The following is a 26,512-nucleotide window of genomic DNA, read 5'->3' as shown; positions in this document are numbered from 1 at the left end:
CTTCTTGACATTAATCGTACTATTTTATTACTAACGCTAGGTTCAGTTTCATCATGGTGCACACAGCAACTCCAATCGGTGACAGTTCTGTTCATCCTCGTAGTTCCAATTGATCACCTTAAACATTGGCCTACTCGGCTTCATGTAGAACGTGTGGTTCTGGTTGATGATCACTTTGGAAAATTTGTTCTGCACGATCGTTTTCGTCGCCGTACGACGCAGCTTATCGACAGCGCTTTCTGTTTCGTTGGCGGTACGCAACCGGGCACCCTCCACGATCGCACGTCCGTAGATCTTTCTTACCTGTCTGTAACCGAGCTGTTCGCAGATGCGTTGCATATACTCGTCGTCAAATTTGGTCGTCCTTGGGAAGCACTTCGAGTGCCAGATGCCATAATTCTGCTCCATCAGTTCTCCGTATCCACTGTGAAGGAAAGATAGTTCATTTTCAAAATTTCACCCCATTTGATTGCAGTCAGTCATCTTGGTCTTACGCTTCGTAAGAGTTTTGCTGCAGTGCGTAACAGTACTGTTCGTCCTCCCCATCCGGACAGTCACGCTCTTTATCGCAGACAAAATCATACGGTACGCAAATGTCCGACTCGCCACATCGGAAGCTAGTTGCGTGACAGCGACAGACGCGTGGATTTTCATCCGATTTGTCCCAACAATTGCGCGCTCCATCGCAGATTTTCCCTGGATCGGTGATTCTAGGGGGGGAGGAAAAAAGGTTGGTAACAAATTTCCCCAAAAAATATAAGCAAACTTACTTCAAGTATGTGTAGCACGAGCAGTCGTGTGGTTCATCCGTTGAGTCTCCACAATCGTTCTTTCGATCGCAGAAGCTAGCCTTATCGATACACCGTCCGTTCGCACAACGCAGCTGATGTGGTAAACAGTCTTGGGAAGAAGAAAAAAAACGATGGAGTTAATGAATCATAAAGAAAGCGATCTTACGCTAATCTTCACTTACTACTAGTCTGATTGCGAGTGGCACACAGTGCCGGACTTTCATCCGATCCATCACCACAGTCTGGTTTACGATCGCACAGTAGCTTCTCGCCAACACACTTGCCATACCGGCAACGTTTTCCAGCACATTTCGGTTCCTCATACATCTGATCACCACATTTCTCATTGTGCAGCACGTTCTGGATCTTGTGGTACGATTCCACCAGGCTCGTCACCCGTACAACTTCGTTGAAACCGCAAAGACCTCGCTTGTGCTGATAGAACCCTACCGGGTACCATCCGGAACGGTTCGTCTTGCAGACAATTACACCGGATCGTGTTGCTTCTGTGGAGAGACAGATAAAATGGCTTCAGGAACTCGCAAACCAGGCTAAACGTCATCCGTACCAGGTGTGTAACACGACTCATGGTGATAGTAAGGCTGCTTTAGATCCTTATGGTAGCATCGCACCCGTTCCCCTTGACAGTTTGTCCGATTGAGATGGACACGTAACGTTTTCGTTCTACCATACTTATCCTGTCCCACCGCAAGACATTCACTATCCGTGACGTTTTCACTGAAAGATACCAAATATCTTCGCTATAGATAATCATCCTCTGAATACCTGGGGAGGAAAAGGATTTGTAAGGATACACCTACTTCTCTGGCACAAACGTAGGCAGCACATGGCGACTGAAGGTGAGTTTGGACGCGAGATGTAACATGACCGTTTCCGCTTCCGGTATGTAGTGGTAGCAATCAACCCGTACCACCTGTTCGTAGGGTCCTTCAATGTTAAGGTACGATTTGGCACCGCCGGCCACCACCGCCAGATACTGGTGCCGTAGATTCACCAACCGTGTACAACTGCCGGCCACAATGATCCAACTAGCATCGATGATCAATCCACTGCAGATCAGTACCCCATCGAGATAGATGTTAGTATTCCACGGCCAATCGTAATCATCGCCAAAGTTCTCGACCAGCTCGATATGAGCGTTCTCCTGGAACACGATCTGGGGCATATGGTGTGGCCGATGGATCGGATTCAACGGACGTATGTTCACCTGAACCGGTTCCTGTTGGTGTTTGTGTTCGAAGTGCGCTATGTCATGCTCGGTGGCGTTGATATGTTGTACGCACGAGACACGCAAAGCTTGACAGGCGCTATCGACGGTAATGTTAACGTAGTGATGATCACCGGTGTTGACGAGCATTCCGGCCGGAAGATCGGATGGTGTAATTGAGAGCAGTGAATAGTTCTGGTAACCACTGAAAGTTTCCAAAATTATTAGTTGCTTCACGTATGACTTGGTCCGCAGTCAAAACTTACGCAAATCCCAGAAATGAGCAAATCTTCTCAACTGCATGTTCTGTTTTCGCTGTCAGTACCGCTCCACACAGAACCTCCCAGCTACCGTTCGTGTTTTTCGTGACGATTCCGGTGTTGCGGAAGAGTGTAAGATTGTTAGCATCGAAGTACACACGATGTCCATCGGTAAGGGCCACTAGGATGGAAAGCGTTCGAATATAAAGTCAATGGAAAATGAAGCAGATTGTGGACACACTTACAGCAATCCAGTTCATCCTCATGTAGCGGACAGTCCGGTTGTCCATTGCACACCTGCACGTTGGGAATGCAAACCTGACTGACTCGACACGCATACTGACCTGGTTGACAGTTCACTATCAAACGAAAGAGAAACTTTGTAAAGTGGCGTCCAAAGTACAGGAAGAACGATCACTTACTGCAACCAAGCTCATCCGTATGATCAAGACAGTCCGTCTTGCCATCGCAAATCAGAAAATCAAACTTGTCCTTCAGGAAGTCTCGGCATGTGCAGTTCAGCTCATCACTTCCATCCTCACAGTCGACGATCCGATCGCATCGATGCGCCACATTAATACGCTGCGAGATGCTAGTAACCGAACGATCAATTAAAATGTAGTAACAATAGCCTTACACTACTGAACATGTTTCTTACTTTTTGCACGAAAATTGACGATATTGGGCGGTGTCGTTCGGTGGAAGCGTTTGTACATTCGTTTTCGTGTGCAGATTGTGTACCGTCATACGGAACTCGGCTACACGTTTGTGCTTCTGCTGATGCATCACTTCCAGATCGTTGAAAAATGGATGATCGGGAAGCTCTTCCTGCGGTGTATCTGAAGATGCCGAGGGGAGCGGCTCCATAGTGGTAGAGTTCACCATGGAAGAACCATTTTCGGCTCTTGCCTGCCCCCGAACCTCTTTAACCGTTTTCTCCAAAGCCTTCCAGATGACCTCCGTTGTGGACGTAGTGTTCGGTGCAATAAATTCGAACTCTTTTGTACCGTGCTCGGTATCGTGTATGGGGAAAATGATTGCAGAATCAGTTGTTGTTGTCATCGGTTTTGTTTGCTCATCTGTGGAGGACGGTAACTCGGAGCTGGAACTCTGTTGGAACGATGTTGTGACTTCCGTTGAGAAGATTTCTGACAATGTGTCAACGGAGGTACTTGGAACGGTGGTAGTAATCTCCTTAGTGGCCGGTTCTTTGGACACTTCTTCGCGAGGAGTTGTTGTTGATGCAGATGTCGTGGTTGGGGGATCTGTCTGTGCTGTTTTTGTCACAATCATACTTTCCTGAGCTTCTACACTTGCGTCGTAGACTGTAAATGTTGTAGACTCCTCCGATTCTACCAAACCGAATGTGGTCAGTTCTGTGGATGTGTCTGCTTCATCTACCTGTCGGCTTTCGTGCATTTCGGAGGCTCGCTGTGTGACAGTGTCCGGCTGTTGCTCTTCACTATCTTCATCACCTCGGTGGGCCATTGACCGAAGCATCTGATCCATCGCACAGCCCGATTCGTCTTCCCCTCCAAGACAGTTCACGAAACCGTTACACTTCTTACCGGGTGGTAGACAGATACCTCCACCCCAGATACACCGCATACCCGGACAGTCTGCACGGGCGGTACGTGCCGGTAATGGGGCATTTACCTTCTCAGCGATCCATTCAATGAACAGTGCCACACGCGTATATACACCCGGCTCGTGCGCTCTAGCACAACCTTCTCCGTGACTTACAACGCCGGCCAGATACCACTCGGACGGGTTGGATTTACTCTGACACACGAAAGGACCACCAGAATCGCCCTGACATGCATCATGACCTCCTTCCTCTTCGGCGGCACAGATCTGAAGACTTTCGCGATCCGATTTGTGTTTGCAGTAGCTTAAGATCGGTACCGAAACCTGCATCAGGTGATCAGCTGTAGAAGACAAGCAATTATGAACCAAACATCGGAACAAAGAACTTCAAAGTTCACTTTAGGGCAAGTGAAACTTACGTGCACCGCCTCGCTCCCGAAGAGCACCCCAACCGATCGCTGTACAGACAGTGCCCGGCTTAGGACCCCACATCCAATCGCGATCGTCCGTAGTGCGATGCCTTTCCGGCAGACAGATCGGACGCACCCAACGATTGTAGTGGAACGGATGCTCCACACGCATCAGTGCAATGTCGTTGGCCATCAGCGCCGAGCTGTACGCGTGATGGATGATCATGTGAGTGACGCGGGTGATCTGAACCTGTGGAGCAAAGCTACGCTTTCGCAACATTCCCGAACGCACCTCAAAGAAATGCTGATCGAAGTTATCACAGCAATGAGCGGCTGAAATTATCTAAAGTAATGGAAGTATAAGTAAAAGGAAAGTAATTCCCACAATCCAAAAAACATTACCCAATGCTCGTTGTAGATACTTCCACCACAGTGGTACTTTCCATCGCGAAAGATACCTACAATGAACGGATAAGCTTCCGGCTCGGCATGACTACCTCCGACGATGCGAACACTCTCGACCAGCTCACTTTCGTTGGTGGTGTTGCGCCTGGATCGGACACTGATGCGTGCGAAGTGCTGTTCTTGCAGCTTGCTTGTACCGCAGCGCACCGGAGGACACTTGACCTGTACGTACACCCCGTTACACCCGTCGCTAAACTCCGGCTGTGACACTTGGCTGTTCGCACGCTGACTAATGTACGGCCCAGGCAGACTACCATGTCCATGGCTCAGCAATGGTTCACGTTCCTGTGGTCCAACTTCTGCATCACAAGCTTCCCGTGCCCACTGGGATGGATTGTTGCACACCGGGTACCATTTGCCACGGTAATTGCGATGCAGCACACCGGACGAGTGTGGTACCGAGTAGGCAAGGTAGTGTCCCAGATCCTTCACGAGCATCGTGCAATCCTGTTCATCCTTGCGGTTGAGACAATTGTCGAAACCGTCGCACCGTTCGAGCAGTGTGTAGCACATCGAACCGGATCGATGCGCTGCCCGATACTCGTCCTGCGTGTGGAAGCAGGAGAACGAGAACTTTTCACACCCGAAACATCCCATCTCGTCCATACCGAGCGGACAGTCGGCGTACCCGTCGCAGAGTTTGCGCTTCGGTAGTCGCGATACGCAGGAGCACGCACTCTCATCACTTCCATCCATGCAGTCCGTCTTCGAGTCACACCAGCTGCTACGCTTGACGCATTGGTGCGAACTGAAGCACGGTACCCAACCCCGTCGGCAGTGATGGCGACCTTTGGCCCGAGCCGCCAAAGAACGACCCGCAGCAAAAATCGACGCCAAGTCTTCGGGATCGTCCGCCTCGGGATGAGTTTCATTTCCCAGATGGTGTCGTGCCGGTGGTGGAGGTACCGTAGTACCGTGTGCTTCAGGCTGACTTGCAGCATCATTGTTGTACATCATGGAGCAAAGTAGAAAGGGACCATTCTGGGGATCCGCTGAAGGCTCGGGAGCTCGAGCACCGGGATGATGTAGATTTTGGATACTAACCGGCATATTGATCATAGCTGGAAAGAGAAAAATGGAGACCGTTACATGATGTCCTCCAAGAATGTAGGCTGTACACGTAAGGTTCGCCCTATACACGCAAACACACACCTTCTGGAATGCGTGGTTGAATGAGTGCATCGATCGCTGGATCATTCAACGGAAGCTTACCTCCGGCGCCCGGATGATGATGATGGTGTTGTGGCGGTGGCTGCTGATACGGCGAATATCCACCACCATTCGGATAGACGTACGGCCCGGTAGCAGCAGCAGGCCGAAAAGCATACCCCGTCTGCGAACCCACCGGTGGTGTATTCTGGTAGAAGCACACCGTATTCGGCACATATCCAGCACCGAACGCCGAATTGACAATGATCTGCGAAGATGCTTTAGTCGCCTCACCCGTTATCGGTATGCCGGGCGTGTGTTGGAAAGCGCCAGTGTGGACAGGCTTCATGTGACCGCCATTACCGTTCGCCGAACGAAGCTGATCACAAAGACTCAAAAATGGTGCACTCGGACCCACGACCAGCGGCTGTTGGGGTTGCTGTTGCTGATGTTGATGAACTGAGCGCAATGGATCAATGGAAGAATCTAAGTGTACTGCCTTATGGTTGGGATCGTGATGCATATGATCACGGTTGCGCGATCGCGACATTACGAACTCGTTTATATTATCCGGTGGATTTTGCAGCAGATCCTCATGGAACGGGTGCGGTTGTAGCATCTGTGCTAGTTGCAGTTGATCCACCACATCGTGCAGGTTCCGAGCGGCTTGTAAAGGACTTTTGGTAGTAGTCCAACGGTTAGACGTTGCGGATGAGGAACTTTTCATCGTCACCGGACTAGAGCTGGAGTGGATTTCTATCTGAAAGATATCACCACGCTCAGTGGTCCATTCGGTGGGTTGCGGGTTGATCGAATCACTGAATCTCATATGCTCAAACAGGTCATCCAAGCTGCGGATGGAACTGTTCTCGATCGGATTATGAAGGTTTGGATCAAACACCAATCGTGCGGGGGTAGTGCTCATGCTCTCCGTTGTGGTACTCCACTGCTCTTCGGTCACCGCGTGCGTATTATTCCCGTCACTCACCCGCTGCTGATCAACGGTAGTTATCTTTGGATAATGTTTTTTCGTGACGTATACATCCGGCCGGTAACTGGTAGTAGATCGTTCGGAAGTAGTAACACTCACCGAAACAGGCTCACTGCTACCAAAAAATACCTCCGGATACTTGACGACGGTCTCTTCAGTCGTTAGACCAACCTCGTTGAAACCTTGCAGCAGATTAGCCATCTCCATGAAGCGTGCGTTCATCTCCTCCGACAAACGTTGCAACTTTTCGTAAATCTGATCACACAACTTGCCGTTCGGTGCTTCCTTGCGACACCGGTTATACTCCCGCTCTAGTCGCTGGTAGTCTTTCTGGGCACTGCGTTTGGCCCGCTGTAACTCATCCATCGAGAGGGCATGACGTCGGGTGCGAGAACCTCTCGGCATTTCGGGCTCTACCATGGCACCTCTGTATACGATCGGCACCATCCCGAAGTCGAATTCACGCTGAACCCGTCGTCGTACACCGTACGTGATCTCTTCGGAACGATCGTCTCCTCGCGAGATACGGTTGGGTACGGATTCGGCAACATCTCTCCGGCGGCGCTGTCGCTCAAGAATTGGTTCGAACTCCTTCATCAGCTCCAGCAGGTGGAGCGATCCCATCAGAACGTCCTGTGCTTCTGCCTTGAAGTACATTTGGCGAATATCTTCCAGCTCGCCGTGTTCCTGTACCGTAGCTTGCTCTAACTCAATCCTATTCGACGTTTGCTGCGAAAGGACTAGCCGCAAAAGACATAACAGTGCTTGAGTAGATGATTATCTGAGCAAGCTTATCAGTAGTAGCAGACGTACCAGAAGTGGGTAAGGTCATGTAGAACCCAAAAGCAATGGCAGACATAATGATCACTCCACCAACAGCGGTCATCATCAGACACATCATGTTCGTTCTTCCAGCACTCATCGTTAGCTTCTGTACTCTGCTCGCAGCGGCCGATAGTTCTTCTGGGGGGATTGGATTAAGGAAAATTTACTAAGAAGAACAATGTTCGAGTTCACGATCACCAATTCCTAGTGTGTACGGTAGTGTCCCCAATAAGTAGGCTATGTTATGCCACGCACCTTTTATTGTACCCAATCTCGGAAGGGACTAACCCCGCGCATTATGTTTGTGTGCACCCATTTGCCGGACAAGCATACCAAAACGGCGCAGAGTTCCGCTTACGTACGAGAAATTGGAGCCATTGTTTACAAACTTTACCAAGCGCCCAACGTCTCTCCATTCATGCACCTGTTGCCACCTACCAATGTTTGCTTGTTTACATCAAAGCCCTTCGGATAATGACAAACGCATTTCGGGGCTATGTTGAAATTTCCAATAAAACAAAAAAGCACGCTGGAAGCGTTTTTTACAGCACATTCGAAAGAGAAAATGTCCTCCTAACGAATTTGGGCACAAGAATGGACCAAAAAAAAATGTCCAGTTGTTCCAATTTTCCATCAATTGCCTGAGGTTTGTTTAAAGTTTGAGGTCAGTTTTGGAATAGTTGTGCAAAACAGGCAAGGAGACTTGAGGCGAGAAAATGTAGGACACACATTCAGCGTTGAGACTTACCATCTAGTACAATTTGATCGTGTTCGGCCATTCTTGGTTGATAGGAGAAGATTTCAGAAGATCCCTGTTAATGGATTACAAGAATATGCTGGGAACACTAAAACCCATCACCTATCACAGCACGCAACACGTTTTATGATTTCACTTGCTTGATCGTTGATCGTTGATAGATGAACTCGCTTAACTTCAGTTAATGGCCACTTTGGTTATTAATTCTGTTTCAATACTAACCAACCGATATTTTTGCACAGTTTGCTGTCCGTTTCTGCTTACCTAGGCGAACACGGGGGAAACTGAATTTCGCACCTCCTGGGGTACGATCGTACACTGCTGAACAACTCTTACAGCCAAGGTGGCTGCCGAACTACTGCTGTCCATCGATCGATCGTAATGGCTTTTTCGTTGCATTCGGTCGCAAGTGTTTGGCCTGTGTCAGCATTTTTTGGCATGCCATGCAGAGCCATACAGTGACTGTTTTCAAATTATTTAAGGGGTAGTTATTACAATAAATGGAGTAAAAAAACCCACCTGTTACCATAATAGAGCACGAGCATGGCAAGCATATGTAGCTATAAAATGTTGAATTCTTTCTCTTCGTTAAGCGCTAAGCAAAAAAGCTCCCTTCCCCTATCGTAACAAAACGTAACGCTGGAAGCGTCTTACCTGTAATATTTATTAATAACAGTTATAGTTTGGCGAACCAACCCTCCACCCCTCGTGATCGCACAATGATACTTTTGATCTGCCGTTATGTTAAACGATCTCAATGAATTCTTAAAAATTATACAGATTTAAGCTGTATTTTTATTTATAGAAGCTAATTCCTTTTGAAATAAGAAGTTTGTTAACATTGTCAAAATATAGAAAGCATGATCGTTGAACACGAACCACGTGGCCAGTTTCTGCATTCAAAACAAAAAGAGAGCATCTCACAAAGCGACCGGCAAAAACCAAAAACGATTTTTCGACACCAAGAGAGCATTCAACGGAGGAGGTAACACTGACTTCTCTCCTCTAGCAGTCATTCTAGAATATCCTATAGTTGTTCTTTTCTCGCATGTTATCATTGATAGCAACACGAGATGCTTTGCTATTGGTCGAATGGATTGCGAGAGATGAGAGATTCTTTCCCCTACGTCGCATACTCTCATACTATTGATCATCATCCTCAGCTAGAGTGAGTGAATGTTACCTGCTCCGAAGGATTCTCGTTCTGTCTTATGAACAATCAAACCTACCAAAGCGAGAAAGCATGTTGGTTTGACTGGTTGGGAATACATATATCAAGGAAATATTTCACTAGCTGCAATTTATTCCTTTAATTTATGTAGCATTTTCACCGGGGGAGCAAAGTGACAACTGGCTGATAGATCCTCGTGCGATCTGACATATTGAATGTTGTGCTGCAAATAAGCCGGCATCGTGAAGGTAGCTGTTTTATAACAATTTTACGAATATTATTACTAGTTTTCCGAAATATTTGCAATGAAAGCTATAACACAACGTGTCAACTCAGCGAAAGTGATGGGTTTGTATCCGTTTCAAAGCTTCATTGTTCTTCTAGATCCATAACGAAAACACGCGGCTTTGCAGCTGGTGACGAAACAGTAAGCTCGATTGGCCGTGGACTATGTATGCTAGTAGGCATTTCATCCGATAACGATGCAAATGATATCGATTGGAAATGGGTAGGCAATAGGAAAATAAGTTTTATCCCCGTCCACGGTGCAGTAATGTGTTCCCTTAAGTTCCGCCTACTTATAGCGCACGAAAGTTCCTCAATCTACGGCTGTTCGATGAGACAGCTACCGGAAACCGGTGGACAGAATCGTTGGCTGCACCTGGAAATACTGTGCGTTAGTCTGATTGCGCTGTACCATCGTTCGAAGGGTAACAGACCGGACTTTAGTCGAGCCATGCAGTGACAGGATGCACATCAGCCGTACAGATTGTTGCTGAAGCAGTTACGCGAACAGTGCATTTTACATAGGACGGTCGGCTTAGGACAATGATACCGGTATACATTCAAAACGACGGCCCCGTTACGCAGGAAATCGAATGAGAAAATCGCACAGAGTGAACAAGAGTGCCAAAAGCTAAGGCGAACGATGGACCTTAAAACCAAATCATCGGCAAACCAGACGGCAGCGTAGAAAGAACCGTGAAAAATTTTACCAGTGCAGAATGAAAATCGAACTGTCTTGTTTTGGACGAAGAAATTGGCCACATTTGTAGAATTTCGTCGCAGGAAATGACTATCATCCATACTATGCGATTAGCCATCTGTCAATTTACACCCCGGTGAAAATGGTACACATATTAATGGAATAAATTTGAAATATTTCCTTGAAATACTTACCTTATGAAAGATTTTCTTGAAATAATTTATGAAAGAATTCAATTAAGTGCTACCTCTTTGGTGGGATGCTCTCTTGGTGTTAAAAAATCGTTTTGGATTTTTGTCGCTTCCATCTCGCTTGTGGCAAAATCGAACGGTGGTTTATGTTACCTCTTTTGTAGGATGCTTTCTTGTTAAAATTTTTGCATCGATCACTAATACCAATAGAACCGCTAGAGGAGAGAAGTCAATGTTACCTCTTCCGTTGACACTGACTTCTCTCCTCTAGCGGTCATATTAGTATTAGTGATCGGTACAAAAATTCGAACAAGAGAGCATCCAATCGAAGAGGTAACATTAACCGCCGTTCGCCTGCTTGGGGCTTTATATAGGGGTCTCTTTTCCGCATGTTATCATTGATAGCAATTCGAGATCCTTGGATATTGCTCAAGTGGGTTAAGAGAGATGAAAGATTATTTCCCCTTCATCGCACACTCGCATACTATCGATCATCAATACCGGATCATTCTCAGCTGGAAGCGAGTGTTACCTCCTGCGTTAGATGCTCTCTTGATGTCGAAAAGTCGTTTTGGATTTTTGTCGATTGCATATCGTTTGCTCCCGATTTCTTTCGGGAAAGTGTTTCTTGGATTATACGTGAGTGTGAAGATTTTCAGCTATAAAAGGTAACAAAGTGAATAAATCGGAAGACAAACAGATGTGAAACGTTAAACAAATTTTTAAATGATTTACACGTGTATAAATGATTGTTTTTTTTCAATATGTGTATTTTTTCTCTCTTGTTTCTTTATTATGTTCAATTCATTTATTAGTGTTCCATTGTTACGGCGGCCAGTATCACTTCCTATCACCCGAGCCTACTGGTTCTGTCAACTGCTGTTAGCAACTTGCTCTTTCATCTTTTCCATTTTATCAAGAGTGTATAATGTGTGTTTGTTTGTTTGTTTGTTCTTTTCTTCTGAATATGTGTAAATGTGTTTCGGTGTATGAGTGCGTGTTTGCATATATTGTTAGTTATTTTCTCTTTCAGTAATCTTTTACCTCAATTAGCCCTTTTCTTCTTGGAAGTGGTAATCAATCAAAGTACAATGACACAATGCAAGAGAATGAGAAAGAGAGTTGGCTAGCGGGCGGGAAAATGGGGTCAAAGCAGGAAGAGATCAACCCTTCCTACATTATACCCCCAACCCCATCGTTCATGATGATGATGATGATGATTTCCGACATGTGTGTTTCCCATTTGTTTCACTTTTTTTTACGGCTCAATAGAGTTGGTTTTGCTTTAATGTGTAGGGATTTTATAATTTACTAAGCTGTTTATCGTTATTAAATTCTAGATGGGGTGGGAAAGGGAAAAGGGTCTGTAGGCGGGGTTGTTTTATTTCCATTGGGTTGCCATTTTATTATTCTTTTTTTCTCTTCTCTTCTCTTCTCATGATTTTTTTTTTCGCTAATAGTTAGTTGCTTCTTTTAATGCATTTATTGGTGAGTTTCTTTTTTTGTTTTTCTTTTCTAATGAGAGTGTATCTGTGTATGAGTGTTTGAACAATAATGAATGTCTGTCTGTGTATGTGTAAGTGGATGTAGGAGTGTTTTCTGTATTGTTTTCTCTTACGCTTGAATCTTCGTTAGTAATAGTAGGTTACTTTCATGTTTTGTACACTTTTGATTAATTTTCTTGGGTTTGTTTTTGTTTCTTCGTCCTCAATCTTCTTGTATTTAAAATTTAGTATCATTAAATGTAACATGTTTCATTTCGTGTGTTGTGTGTATGCATGTTTTTGCTTCATTTTCCTTAACCTTTCTTTAAATTTTTAGTTTTACTTTTCCCTTTCTTGTTTCTGTTATACCATTGTTCAACCCACTTGCTTTACCTTTGTTTTTTTCTTCTTCTTCCAATCACTTTCCCATTTTTTATCCGCTCTCCGTTGAACGGCTCTACGTTCTAAAGCTTAGCAATAAACAAACGTCTTCCCATTCGCCATTCCTTTCCCTAAATAAACATTTTACATTGTTCTTATATGCGTGTTTTTTCTTCCTCTTGTTTTTCTGTCTAGGATGTGCCGGAGTTTTACTTGCCTCAATCAACCTGCATTCACACCTGCCCCTGTCTTTCCACATTCAGCACACCACGGGAAACGAAAAAGAAGAAAAAACTCCTTCTTCCTTCTCCTTTAAAAAAACAGAGCACGCACGCACGTGACGCTGGTAGCATACATACATACATATATTTATATATATATATATATATATATATTTATATAGTTACGTTCTAATGGAGTTTTTGCTCTAGTTACAGTACAAAATAGAAAACAGAATATAATACACAAGAAGCGCGGGAGATAATTTACGGTTATTAATAAAATAATAATAAATAAACGCGCTTAAAACAGGGAACCGAGAGAGGGAGCAAAAGCGCAACGAAACAGGGGGATGATGGGTGGGTCTTTTGGTGGTAAATAAATAATTCTTCTTATATAAAACGAAAGTTAAATTCCGACACTAGTGCCAAAAAACAAAAAAAAAACAGCACAGGATACGATTTCCCTTTACTGTGTCCTGTTAAGGGAAGGGACAACTTGCTCCTTGGCTTCAGGAAACAAATAGTTTTTTTCTACACACAAACACGCGCAACCACACATATACAATGCGGTTTTATTAATTTAACTGTACAATTGAACTTCTTCCCTTCTGCTGGAACCTTAACCAGTACCAAAGGAACCGAAGATCGTGCATTGCGTATGGGTTGTGGTTGTGGTGCTCTCACAGTAGAGCAGTTTGTGTGTATTACTAACAGGATGATTGTTTTCCTTTCCAGGATGTGAATAAAGTAAAGCATAACTAAAAACAAAACGGAAGAAACCTAACCAGAATAACGAACAACGTGCTCGACGAAACCCTTACAAGGATAATATTTGTTTTGTTTGCTTGCTTGCTTTTCTCTTTCTCCTCTCTCACTCTCTCTCGTCCCTTTTCTTCTTCTTCTTCTTTAATGTATGATTAGTGTTCCCTCACTTCCGTTTGCTACACTAAGAAGGACACTAAGCGTACGCACCCTTATCCGATCTCGTCGCTAGTAAAGGTGGCCGCGTCGTGACAATGCGAGTACCTGATACGATAGATGCTGTGTCTTCGTGTGAGACCCGTTTTGCAATCCATTTGCTATTTTCCTGAAAAGCTGTACACTTAAACTAAAACCCTGGCCACTTAACAGAACTGAAAAAAAACATGGTTGGTACATCGAGCTACCGGGTTAAAACCGAAGGGGCATAAAATAAAAATATCTACGAACAACGCACATCCCCCTTCGGAGAGAGACGATGAGAGGAGATGGTGGTGGTGGTGGTGGGGGTGTTGGTAATGGGGTAGGGATAGAAATAGGAAACGGGAAATGCCCACCCGCACACTACACTGTATCGACTACTTTAATTCTATGCTTCCTATCTCTTTCTCCTTACGCCCATATGCCGATCCTCGCCTGTCCAATTCCACAATTCCCAACTCTCCTCCGTACGTTGTTGGTGGTGATGGTCCTGCATTTCGGTTTGCGAAGAGGGAACTTAATCGAACAGTGCTGCCAGAATGTCGTCGCTGTTGGCATTGTTGCTGGAACCGCTCGACGGTGGTGTGTTCAGATCCGGCGGGTCCAGATAGGCAAGCAATTCCATCGGATCGCCGATCCCGTTGTCCGGTAGTAGCTATAAATGGAAGCGACCAAACGTGTAAATGATTAGATGCACGGAAATTGAATATTTTTTTGCTTCGCAGCTTAAAGTAATGCTTACGTTAAGATCATTGCCACCTTCACCCTCAATGACTGCGGCCGGATCGAAGTTGAGATCTGCCGGCAGATCGACATCGGTAAGACCGGCCAGCGCATTCTGGTGGCTTTGCTGCTGCCCCATCATGGAGCCCATTGAGAGGAGATTTTGCTGCTGCTGCTGCTGCTGCATCATACTCTGCGGCGAGTTCATCATGTTCTGGGGCGAATTCATGAGACTTTGCGGTGAGTTCATGATGTTCGCCGCAGGGTTGTTGGGGCCGAGGCCAAGATTAGCGTGCTGCTGCTGCTGTTGAGGTGAATGAAGCTGCATGTTGTTGTGACCGGCGTGGCCAGGACTGTGGCTCATGTTGCCGCCCGCATTGCTACTGCCACCGTTCACACCATTACTGTTGACGTTCGGTTGTCCGGAACCGTTCGTGTTGCCGCCATTACTGCCGGTGGACTGTTGCTGCGGGTTGGAGGAGTTGATGTCGTTCGCTGGTGGTACGCTTGGCGGTCCACCCGGTGTCATCGGATGTCCGGATGAATTACCACCGCCCGGTGTGTGGGGTGTGTGCGGTGTGTGCGGCATCTAGTGGAGCAAAACAATGCATTTGTACTCACATCGGGTTTTAGGTTGGAGTTCACCAAAGTGCACACAATACTTACCTGATCGTTTAAAGATTTCTCCATCGCGTTTAGTGGATCGAGCGAGTTTACCGAATCGCTCAAATGTGCCAGTGGGTTACCACCATGGAATTCACCACCACCGGGAGTTCCCGGACCATTATTGCCCACACTTCCTGGACCACCGGTCGAAACGGGGTTAGTTCCCGGTTCCTGCTTAATGATGGGATTTCCGTAGGAATCGTATTGTGGTGTTCGATTGTAACTAAAAGAGATAAAATGATATCCACCAATTAGTAAGGTGTGTCAGAAGTCTCGGTTCTCGTCGCGTAACTTACTTTGATCCCATCATGCTACCACTAGCGATCGAGCTCATATCCGGGCTCATGTAAGGGCTCATTGCGTTCATATTGTCCCAGGTTGGGAGCGAGGTGGATCCAGGTGACATCACCTTGTTGAAGTGTTTCGCATCACCACCATCTGGGTCTGGTTTAATAACAGGGAGACCCGGTGTACCAGCGCCACGTCCGTTACCACCACTTGGTTCCGATGGTACTGGGGGTTGTTGTTGCTGCTGTTGATGCTGCATCGATGGTTGTTGATGCTGTGGATGTTGCTGTTGCTGTTGTTGCTGCTGCTGTTGCTGCTGTTGCTGCTGTGATGATTGTTGAGGGTTAAGACTACCTCCGATGTTTGGATTATTGAGACTGCCCGGTGGTTTGATCGCTCGCCAGTTCGCTTGCGCATCAATAATCACCTCCTCCGTGTCCATACCGTTCGGAGTGTTGGAGGAGTTGAGAGTGTTCAGTATCGCCCACATGTACTGATCAATCTCGAGCCCTTCGGTTAGTGCCGGTTTACTGCGGAAGCAAAAAGTTAGAAGAGGTTAGTGTCACTTCACAAACAAATGGGTCTTTCGTGAGAAGCAGGCAATACTTACTTGCACACTGGACAACGCCAGTTGCCTCGTTCACAGTTTAGAGCGAGATACGCTTCCAGGTCGAAACACTGAATGTGCTTACAGTCGTGGCCTCGCGCTGGCAACGTTATTCGCTTAGAGGTTACTGTACACTTTAATGATACCTGTGGAATACAAGAAATCTGATGTTAAAACTTTCTTTTACAACGGAATGAACAATGTGTCTATACTACCTTTGCGGACGTTGCGGATGCTTCGGTCGCGAGTGGATCCTTGTCTGGGCCACCGCCTAGCGGTTGATTCGGGTTCGTTGTGTGACTCACGGCAAAGTTGCGCTTGATTTTGGCCACCGCCTGTTCAGCGGAGAGTAGGTTACGCTTCAACAGCGTATGCAGCACATGATTTACCGATGGTCGATGTACCAGTTGTAGTACGAACAGATGCGACTGAAAATTGGAGAAAATTAGAGATTAGAACCACCAACACGGAAAAGTATGTCTGCATTCTGTAAGGACACTTACGCAGCAACAGGTGCTGACGGTGATTTGGATCGTGTTGCGGCCAGGTTGACAGACCTGCTTCAGGTAGAGCGGCCGATGCGTGTTCTTGTTGTCGCCCCGGTCGATCTCGAGCGGGGTCGAGTTAGCCGACACCTGCACGCTTGCCGGCCAGTTCGTGTTCATCTGTCGGTCCTCATGGTGGAAACACTTGAGCTGCAGTTCGAGATCCGGCCGGCACATGAGCGTGTTGTAGACGGTCGACTTCAGCTGGAACACATGGTTGCTGACCGCGAGGTTATGCTCTAGCCGGAACGGTGGCAACAGGATGCCATCTCGCACCGGGAATGTCAACCGCAGCTCTTCATCTTCTGGAAAGATACGCGTCGATTAGTGAGTTGTCCTCCCGTGTTTTGCTAAAAGACGTGTATGTCACGCGAACACTTACTCTGCGGTAGGTTGTTTGGCTTCACGTCCGGATTGGGGCTGATGTAGGGCGTCATGGAAGATGCGGGCGTTAGTGGTGGTGTAGGATTACCCGGTACCGGACTGTGCTGGAAGTTCATGCGAATGTCCGGCTGGTAGCCCTGCATGTTCTGGTAGCCCGTGTTGTAATACTGCTGCTGCTGTTGCTGTGCCTGTTGTTGCTGGTGCTGCTGGTGTTGTGGGTGATGTTGCTGCTGCTGCTGCTGTTGATGCTGTTGGTGACCCATTAGCGGACCAGGTCCACCGGGCGCTCCAACTGGGCCGCCAACACCCACACCGGGTCCACCGTAGGGTGGTGTGTTCTGGCGCTGCTGCATCATCGGAGGTCCGCCGCGGTAGTTCATCGGACCCATCGGCCCATGATGCCTGCCGTAACCGGCGTTGGCCTGCATCGGTAAGGGAACACCTGCGGCCGCTGCTGCGGCTGCTGCTGCCGCCGCCTGATGCGGTGGGAATGGTCCACCCGCACCCGGCATGCCCTGTCCCTGACCCATACCGTACATCGACCGCTTCTGGGCCATCTGCATCTGTGGATTTGGGTATGGTGCCATCCGCCGCGGATGCTGCGGATATCCATTCGCCATACCCTGCATCTTCGACATCGGTGACATCTGGTTCATCTGACTGAGTGGATTCATGCCGCCCATCTGTGCTGCCGCCATACCGTTCATACCGCCGGCACCGCCTGGTCCCATCTGGCCACCACCGGCACCTCCCATCCCCATGCCCATGTTCATCATCTGTGCCATCGGGTTCATCTGCTGGTGGTGCCTGCCGTATCCACCACCACCGCCACCGCCATTACCACCACCAGCACCAGTGACACCGCCACCTCCACCACCACCACCGCCGCCACCACCCATCTGATTCATTCCTGGCATGCCACCGGTTGCGCCGCCACCCATGCCGACACCTGCTCCGGACCCCATTTGACTCATTGGTCCCATACCGCCGGCACCACCATTCCCACCACCCATCTGATTCATGCCGTTCATTTGGCCACCCATACCGCCCATTTGGTTCATGCCGTTCATCTGATTCCACGACGACTGTGAATGCATCGCCATGTTGTTCATCTGGAATACGGGAAACAGCGATTTGTTAAGCGTGAGACTCGTCCATCGATTGATTGACCTTTTCGCTACACCTACCTGTGGATTGTAGCCGACGTCCATGTTGCCCTGCTGCCCACCGGCCGCTGCCACCATACTTTGACTGTTGAAACCTTGCTGTTGATGCGCACTGGCAGCAGCTCGTCCAGTCGTTCCAGCTACCGAGCGCTGCTGCTGTTGCTGAGTTGAGGCGGCCTGTAGCTGCGCCTGTTTAGCGTATCCTTTCTGTGCCTGTTGTTGCTGCTTCACGTCGAGATATCCGGAGGCAGCTTCCGGATGCAGTGTACCCCGATGATAATCTGCTGATAGTCGAAAGGAACGAAATAAACACGGTGCTATTGATCCCTTACCCTTGCACTGCGAAAAGTGACGAATACATTGCATAACTTTAGGCGTATTTTATTGACCGATGAAAAGTTCGCCTCAGGGTATGCAATACGCATTACAAAAATATCCCTATTAGCGGGGGAATTCGTCTCTTTTTCACGGGGCTACCATCAAAGGACTCGATTCGAGCCATACATACCGTGATGGGGATTCTGCAACTGTTGATAATGATGTTGCTGTTGTTGATGCTGTTGCTGATGCTGCTGCTGAATGTCGGGATAGCCTCCAATGTAAGGAGATCGGCGATCACCCAATGTTGGAGCCCCTAGGGAGCCCCCCTGGGCACTCATATCTCAGCCATTGCTGTAAAAAAGCATGTGCCAAAAGCGATAAAGAAAGTTAGCCAAGTTGATGACATGCGGCTTGACGTCATGCGACCGAATGCGGTTGGTTCGTTTTCGCGTTGAATTTATTTACTCCGATCATGACGTCATGTATCGCTTTCCATCGCCACCGTACCAGGATGTGTGGCCGTTCGCTTTGGAAGCTAATTTTAGTCGTGGGAGTTTCTTTGCAAGACAGTGCTATCGAGCGGGATAGGACGCCGAAGAGCGCACGTAGGACGCTCTGTAGTGTAGTTTTCCGCGGGATGAAAATGATGACGGGAAATATGGCGTTCGTTACGCGTCTAGAAGATACGTTGGATGGGATAACGTGGGCGTTGGGTAGTACGTAAATGTCGAAGGACTTGTCAAACGTACATTGAAGTGGGAGTTGAGGAAAGGTTGAGCTTTTCGGTCAAAGAGATAAACCATAGCGTAACGTTATATCTACGTCATATTTGAACGGTTGTTTGATTGATTTTTGATGCCGTGAATTAACAATTGCTTTTGCCGAAGAAATTGGTGAAACATCCATAAAACATACCTGTAACGAGAAGAAAAAATAAAACAAAAATTAGACCACAAATTTTGGGAAGAAAAATTTCGAGAAAAGTAACAATAATATATATATTTTCCATGGTTTCCCAAATTGAAACATCATCCTCTTTGAATTCTCCGAACGGTACTTATTACAATTGCTACCAGCCAATGAGAAACAGACAGCATAAACAACTTTCCATCTATTAATACTTTGCATGCAGTGCAACCATTCGCGTACTTGAATCTTCACCCTTCCAAACACTACCGAAACCATTCCTCCCCTTCCCCATCCTCCCCACTCCTCGCCCCCCTCATCCCTACAAGCAGGTGGCAAAAATCAACACAAAAATACTTCCACTGTACATAATGTGTATTTTCCTTTTTGGAAAAAGAACCGAGCTGCGGATGGCGAGCGGAAGAAAGTGAGTTGGTGAAGTTCGGAGCATTTTGTAAACGATTTAACACAACCGATTATCCAAAACGCATACACGCACCCACCCCCCCCCAAACGGGTGGGTGGGAAAAATTCAAACCAACCAAAGGTGTAGAGCGGGGAACTCATCCCGAGAGACGCTTGATCTGAGTTGGGGTTGCTTTTTTTTTGCTCTTTTGTTTTATATTTGTGTTATTTTCTTTCCTTGTTTCTTTTTTCAGTTCAGTCTTGTATTCCATGTCCATCCACTCGGTTGGGACACGCAAATGATGCTATATACGAATTTCGATGGATGAAAAAAAGCACACAAACACACACACAAGTACACAGGAAAAAGAAATACAGATTCCGCACGAAAAACACTTTTCGCTGTGGATCCGGAAAATCCGTCCACGGGGAAGTGTTGGGATTGGGATCGGATAAATAATTTGGCAAGCGGGCGCGTGGTCTCAGCTTTTGCTGCTCCTCTCCTTCACTTCGCTTACCGATCCATTCCGCCTTTTCTCTCTCTCTCTCTCTCTTCCCACCGCTCCCCGTCCCATCCCATCGAATGGTGTACCATCAGCCACCAGATATGCGGTGAGGGAATATTATTTATAAATTAAATCGAGATCGAGCGCTACTATTTTCCGCGTCCATTTGTACGCGTCCCCAAACCAGCGAACGGCGGAGCCGAGACGTCGCGCGACGAGGGAAGACGAGACAAGGTAATGAGGGTTTTCCTTTTTCCGCGTTTGCGTTCGCTTTATGGGGCGGTTCGTTCATGAAATTAATTCAGGTTAAAACGTGCCGCCCGGTCCACAAGACCACACCGAAAACCCACCAGCCCAGCAGCAGCAGCAGCCGGCAGAGCGTGTGCGAGAGCGCGCTCGCAACGCTGTTGATGGCGTTGATGATGGCGCTGATGACGCCGATGAATGAGGTCAGTGAAAGAGTGGGAAAGGGGGAGGAGGGGGATGAGAAGATGGGAGTGAGAGAAAGGGGGAGAAGAGTAGGGTGGCAGTTCCCACTGCTGTCATGACTTCCGGTGCGGTTGTCTCCCTTATCGAAGCGAGCGAACATTTCGATAGTTTCCAGCCGAATGGACACAAACAGATACCCGGATGGATTGAAAAGCGCCAGTAATGAGGTTATGAAACGTAAGGGAAACTTTAAATTTGTCGCTTTGTTGGAACAAAACATTCCCGTTTTGTGGTACGGCTAAAATCAATCGACGATACATTAGTTTAAAGATATTTGGCATCGTGCACCGACCAACGAATGAAGTAGTTTGCATTGTTCTAGTCACCACGCTTGTTATGCTGATAATCGTTATCAATGGTTTTGATTTAACGCATTCGTGCTTTGCTTCAGTTTAGCAGCAGCAGAGATTAAAGATAGCTGAGTGGAAACACAATCAGTAATGGAAACCATTTTTTTTTTGTTATTTTTTTCCGTTCGATCGCTTAATGACTTAATTAAATATATTTGTTCGCTACAGATCAAACTTTTTTTTATTGTGTTAACACAATCAAAGTTAGAGACAAATTTTTAATTCCTTCAAATATATAACATCAAACAAATACTTAAATAAAATAAACACGACACTCTATTAAGCTTTAACGCAGTATAACGATAACAATATTAATAGCACAATTAAAATACGACCAATCCGATGAAAAAAACGACAAATACAAAAACGAACAGGACAATATGTGTTGCACAATAATCAGAAAAATGGCGACCGATAAACACACATACACCACATCACACCACAGAACAGAATGGCCCCGTGGGCAAAACAGGGAAAGCAAAAAAGTAAATTGCAAAAAAACTGAAAAGAAGGAAAAAAAACAAACCAAACAAAACAATCTGAATAAACAAACAAAAAAAAAAACAAGACAATGTTAAACACACCGACACAATTCGGGAAGTATATTTATTTAATAGTATTCGATGACTGTTGCATCGCTTTCCATTTCTCCCTTTCTCTCTCTCTTTCTCTCTATTTTTGTTTCACTCTCTTTGTCTCTTACTCTTTACTGCTTACTTTAGCCCTGTGGCCGTTCCGGTCCGTTGCATGGCGAAGCGTCCCACTAATGGGTGGTGAAAACAGGTGGCAACCCTAGGAAGGGTGGACCCGCGGGTGGTAACTATACAACATTAAAATTGGGTTGCGATGCAATGAACAGTAAATCGCATATGACAATTATCCGCTTTACCGAAGTCATTCACTTTTGCCCGAGAGGAACCGATTACGGTCCGGTAACGGCAACAACAAAATCGTTCTGTTTGATGAAACACTTTCGAATGATTTCGAGGGGGTGAAGAGGGGAAAGGGTGAGAATTTTCCAAGCATTATGAATGCTGAGGTTTCCGCTGCTTTGCAATGTTTTTAATCAATGTATCAATAATGCAGTTACGCGGGTGTGCAATGGGACACGAACCCGCGCGTTTGTCACGATACCAAATCGATAGACAATGTAAAGTAATAAAAAAAATAAAAACATAATGCACACACAATCGATGCATAAAATCGTATAAACTATTTACAAACAAAATAGTAAAAAATAAGAAAAAAATAAAATTTAAATTCTATAAACCTACCTCAAGGTAGCAGCACATGATCAGTAAATGATAAAACGACATAGAGTTTTAATTAAAATTCGCACCCTAATTTAGTGAAGATAAAATTCATACTCCACCCCACCCCCCCGGGTTTCGAAAACAAACACAAAGCGTGTTGTGTGAGGTGTAGTGTTTTTGGCGTTATGCGCTTAGAGAAGCCGCAAAATTAAAATTAGATTATGATTTACGGCACCGCACATTTCGAAACGAAACCGGCAAACGCAAGTGTCTGTGTATATTTGTGGTCTACATACGGACCCCGAGTGGAAACAATGTATGCTAAGTGTGTGTGTGTGTGCTGTTGTTTTTATTATGACTGTATTACACCATTAGAATTGAATTTTGGGGAACACAACGACAGGGTATGATTTAATAGAATGCTCAAACCCAAAAACACCCCCCGGTGGAAAGGCTCGACGTTAGTTCCTCTCTATCACACGCACGCAGTCAACTGCTACTGATCGTTCGAGAACAAACACATCAGCTCACACTACCAAACCACAATTTCGATATGATGTGTACGGGAAATAAAGAAAAACGGCTCTGAAATCACATAAATCCATACGCGCGCGCACAGACACACAATACGTGAGTTAATTTATCATTATGTTACGCTGACCCAACCCGATAAAGCGTTAAATAGTTACCGCTGTAAACGGGAGGGGGAGGGGAGGGAGGACACGGTTGGACAGACGGATGGAAACACTTCCCACGGGACACACACACACACAGTCACTCACCACAATATGGAAACATATTGAACGTGTTTTGAGGGAAAACGGATGGCAAAAATCACAATCATACCGGTAGGCAGAGTCACAAAGGATTTTCAATCTATCCCCCACCCCCCCCCCCCCCCCCATCCACCCTCCAACACCGGGTACCACCTGTGTTCCATAAAGAATTTAATTCCCCACAATCCGATCCGATGCGTTTTAACGACAGAAATGTGAGTCCGCCCGCGAATCGGTCGAGTAGTGCGGCATGGACAAACGACGCAGGATCATGGTGACACGATTGTAATGTAATTTAATGTTGGAAAATGTTAATTATAAATTATACATTATTCGCCTCATTCGGTTCCACCCTTAACCCCCCTTTTTCGTAGGGATGGGTGTTGCGTTTGGTTTTGACATTAATACGATACGAATGGCGAACTTCCGACACGGAACGGTGGCTGCCGGTATGGTGGAAAGTCAAATGCATCATTCCCGGGTGTCATTCCCGCTTCGAGTCGATGCTTTTATTGAGCAGTGTGGATGTGGATAGGCTCGACCAGCCGATAGTAAGTTGCAGGAAAAAGCGCCGACGTGTGGAAAATTTCGCACTCAAAAACCGTTTTTTTTTTCCAAAAGCTAGCATTTTTAGCTGTTTGTTGTTAAATTTTGCTGCATATACTATGCATGCCTGCAGCAGCACACCTATTTTGGATTAATTTGAAAATTCATCATCAATTTCCACACCCATTCAATCAATTGGGCCAACCATCGAAGAACTTTTGGGGAAGGTTTGTAATTTCGCATTAAAACAAACATTATGCTTGGAGAGTTGGAGGCGTTTGGGCTTTGAGCAGGCAAAGCGTTGGTGGTTCGATTAAATTGTTTATCAATCTAAATTGGTCCATAATTCTGTCGTGTGTGTGTCTGTTTGGAATGTATTTTTAGGGTGGCTTCATTGATGGTAATTATTACTTTTGTGCGTGGGTTTTGTTGTTCTGTTTGGAGAATTAAAATAAAAGCCAAATGCTCAAAAAGGCATTGAATCTAGGAATATAAACGGAATGAGTAAGATAAACAAAACATTCTCTCCATAATCAATTGCTGAATACTGTATATTTATGTGCCTTTAAACCGGGTTTCGGATTATCCGTGTGGACTGAAGGGAAATGACAGTTCCTAACGCGGTTTGACATATTAACTGCATTACACTAAAGTGTTCAATAGTGAATGGTTCAATAGGGACAATTTAAAAAAAAATAAAAGAAACTCTAATATCTGGCCGAAGTTCCGATTAGCGTGGAAAAACTGTTTTCCACTGTCTTTTAATTTCAAGATTATCTTTACTCCTTTCACTTCGAATCAACATTTAATCAAAATTATAACATGCCATTTTATAAAAGAACATAATTAAAATTTCACTTCATTTCTACGTATAATTAAATTGCTTCAGAAACATCGAGTCGTACATGAGTCTTAAGTGAATTAATTTCTACATTAATTGGTAAAAAATAATTAAAAATACAAACTCATCACACACAGCACGTGCAACAAGTAACAGATTCAAATTCAAACCCAACCCTCGGTTTTGGGATGTGTATTTTTGTTTCTCCTCAAACCTTTCAAGATCAGGATGGGTTTTTGGTTCGCATTCGAAAGGCTGAAATGTTGTTGATTTCCCTACGGGAGCATGTGGCATCGGTAATTGCACACAACGGTGTCACCGAAACGGTTCCCTTGTCCTATGTTGTCCATTCGTGAATTTCCGGCATGCGAATAAAGAAGAGATACTTAACTGTAAAATCCCGCACACAACGAAGCCGGAACCCTTTTCTCACCGAAAAACAACCATTTTAACCGGATCAACTAAATCAACCATTTTCCATCCTCACAACTCATACTCGGGATGAAATGGCGTTTCGTTAGGGGGAAGAGTGGGGGCGAGGGAGGGTGTCATTTTTATTATTTCAATTTTTCCCATACCCGTACCCGTACGCCATCATCATCATCATCTTCATAACGCATCCGATTTGCCTTTTGCGTCGCAAGCATCAGGGTTTGTCAGGCCGATGAGACGATAAAATATCTCCAATATCGCCCATACCACTTCCCATCCATCCATCAATTTCTGTTTCATTTCTCTCAGTTTCTCTCTCTCTCTCTTTCTCTCTCGCCAAAGCATAAATGAAGAATACAATCAACATCATCACCATCATCGTGGCCCTTCGCATCATCGGAAATGGAATAATAGTGAGGAAAAACAAAACACACACAAAAAGGCAGAAAACGGTTTCCTTTATCCCACCCACTCGAATCCACGTCGCCATGCACGTGCGTGCTATATTGCGTAGTTCAACCCAATACGGGTGCGCACACACACACACACACGCACAGTTGGGCGGCGGAGGCCACTTCGGGTCCATTTTTTTTCCTCCCTCCGGGGACACAACATCGGCCGGTATGGTTTCACATTATCTTTGATTATATCCTTGATCCCATTTTTCCGCACTCGAATGTATTTTCCCGTTTTTCTTGTTGCCTTCTTGGAAAGTCATCCCTCGGTCGGTTCTGCTTTCCCTTCACCACAACCCCGGGTCGTAAACGGCAAAAGGACATTCAGATCCAAAGCTGTTTTCGTTTCCATTCCTCATCCCCTCGCCCACCCCGGCGGGGCACTCTCGGGAAAATGGTGGTTCGGTAATCTTTCCCTCAATTCGTGAAAATACGCGGAAAACACTCTTTTGGGCACAGTGATTTCAGGCTACTCCTCAAATTCGATTCGAAAAGCTCGCCGTAACGTTGGTGGTTTATCAAGCGGCAGTGTATTAGTATGGTGAGGTGAGTAGCTCACACCGGTGAGAAGATGGTGATACCAAGAGCTCACTATTCACTGCCCGATTTTGTCGGTTAATAACGACATAAATATGGGCAAAACAATGTACCTAAGCGATTTGCTTGTGTACCAATACAAACAACCGTACACCAAACACACAATGGAGTGTAACACATAAACACACTTACACAGTGCAGTAATCGCTTCCCACTTCTGGCCTTTGGCCGTAACACAAAAAACCCGAGAAAGCCCGAGAAATCGAGACACAAAAGCCGAACAAACATATTTAATGCCGTGTGCTTTCCTACGCTTTTCCATACCTTCATTTGCTTTCATTCCCGTTTTTTCCCCGCTCAAAGCCAGAACAGACGTTTGCGAAATGAGAAGGCAACATTTTCTTCTCGCTCTCACGGACATATACAAACCAGTGAGTTACCTAAAGTTTTTCTCCTTCTG

General features: G+C 46.0%; 3 protein-coding genes across 15 annotated transcripts in view; 1 reads left to right on the top strand and 2 right to left on the bottom strand.

Annotated features, from left to right (window-relative positions):
• Window positions 1-33: 33 nt before the first annotated feature.
• On the bottom strand, window positions 34-9,162 carry LOC125771265 (serine protease nudel). 2 transcript variants are annotated; one of them, XM_049441690.1, is made up of 15 exons: window positions 8,455-9,162; window positions 7,695-7,844; window positions 5,894-7,621; window positions 4,679-5,802; window positions 4,286-4,619; window positions 2,938-4,207; window positions 2,702-2,871; window positions 2,525-2,638; window positions 2,286-2,460; window positions 1,613-2,224; window positions 1,360-1,529; window positions 974-1,297; window positions 771-900; window positions 495-710; window positions 34-424 (listed from the first exon to the last, which is right to left on the bottom strand). In XM_049441690.1, exons 1-15 carry the CDS (start codon window positions 8,483-8,485, stop codon window positions 52-54), a joined length of 6,921 nt encoding a protein of 2,306 aa, XP_049297647.1. In that variant the 5' UTR covers window positions 8,486-9,162; the 3' UTR covers window positions 34-51. The 2 variants fall into 2 exon arrangements, with proteins under 2 accessions (XP_049297647.1, XP_049297648.1); XM_049441691.1 differs by having other exon boundaries at window positions 5,954-7,621; window positions 8,455-9,161.
• Window positions 9,163-9,649: 487 nt separating this feature from the next.
• LOC125771374 (D-aminoacyl-tRNA deacylase 1-like) lies at window positions 9,650-11,041 on the top strand. 3 transcript variants are annotated; one of them, XM_049441919.1, is made up of 3 exons: window positions 9,650-9,982; window positions 10,048-10,142; window positions 10,219-10,949. In XM_049441919.1, exons 1-3 carry the CDS (start codon window positions 9,940-9,942, stop codon window positions 10,252-10,254), a joined length of 174 nt encoding a protein of 57 aa, XP_049297876.1. In that variant the 5' UTR covers window positions 9,650-9,939; the 3' UTR covers window positions 10,255-10,949. The 3 variants fall into 3 exon arrangements, 2 of the variants coding, with proteins under 2 accessions (XP_049297876.1, XP_049297875.1); XR_007419297.1 differs by having other exon boundaries at window positions 9,650-10,142; window positions 10,203-11,041; XM_049441918.1 differs by having other exon boundaries at window positions 10,048-10,953.
• A 698-nt stretch (window positions 11,042-11,739) lies between these two features.
• The window catches only part of LOC125771274 (zinc finger MIZ domain-containing protein 1), a 181,453-nt gene continuing 166,680 nt past the window's right edge, over window positions 11,740-26,512 (bottom strand). For 7 of the 10 annotated variants that reach the window (XM_049441721.1, XM_049441724.1, XM_049441719.1 and 4 more), the window contains 10 exons: window positions 18,744-18,907; window positions 18,257-18,519; window positions 17,068-18,181; window positions 16,644-16,990; window positions 16,356-16,568; window positions 16,144-16,286; window positions 15,542-16,063; window positions 15,246-15,468; window positions 14,599-15,168; window positions 11,740-14,511 (listed from right to left, as the gene is read on the bottom strand). In XM_049441721.1, the coding sequence (XP_049297678.1) occupies window positions 14,374-14,511; window positions 14,599-15,168; window positions 15,246-15,468; window positions 15,542-16,063; window positions 16,144-16,286; window positions 16,356-16,568; window positions 16,644-16,990; window positions 17,068-18,181; window positions 18,257-18,519; window positions 18,744-18,894 (3,684 nt within the window). In that variant the 5' untranslated portion in view covers window positions 18,895-18,907 and the 3' untranslated portion in view covers window positions 11,740-14,373. Of the gene's footprint in view, window positions 14,512-14,598; window positions 15,169-15,245; window positions 15,469-15,541; window positions 16,064-16,143; window positions 16,287-16,355; window positions 16,569-16,643; window positions 16,991-17,067; window positions 18,182-18,256; window positions 18,520-18,743; window positions 18,908-19,021; window positions 19,350-26,512 lie in introns of those variants that run through there. The other 3 variants (XM_049441725.1, XM_049441726.1, XM_049441727.1) reach the window with 3 other exon arrangements.

This window comes from Anopheles funestus, chromosome 3RL (genome assembly GCF_943734845.2).
Source record: "Anopheles funestus chromosome 3RL, idAnoFuneDA-416_04, whole genome shotgun sequence".
Classification (NCBI taxonomy): domain Eukaryota; kingdom Metazoa; phylum Arthropoda; class Insecta; order Diptera; family Culicidae; genus Anopheles; species Anopheles funestus.
This window is presented reverse-complemented; position numbering and strand designations above follow the sequence as displayed.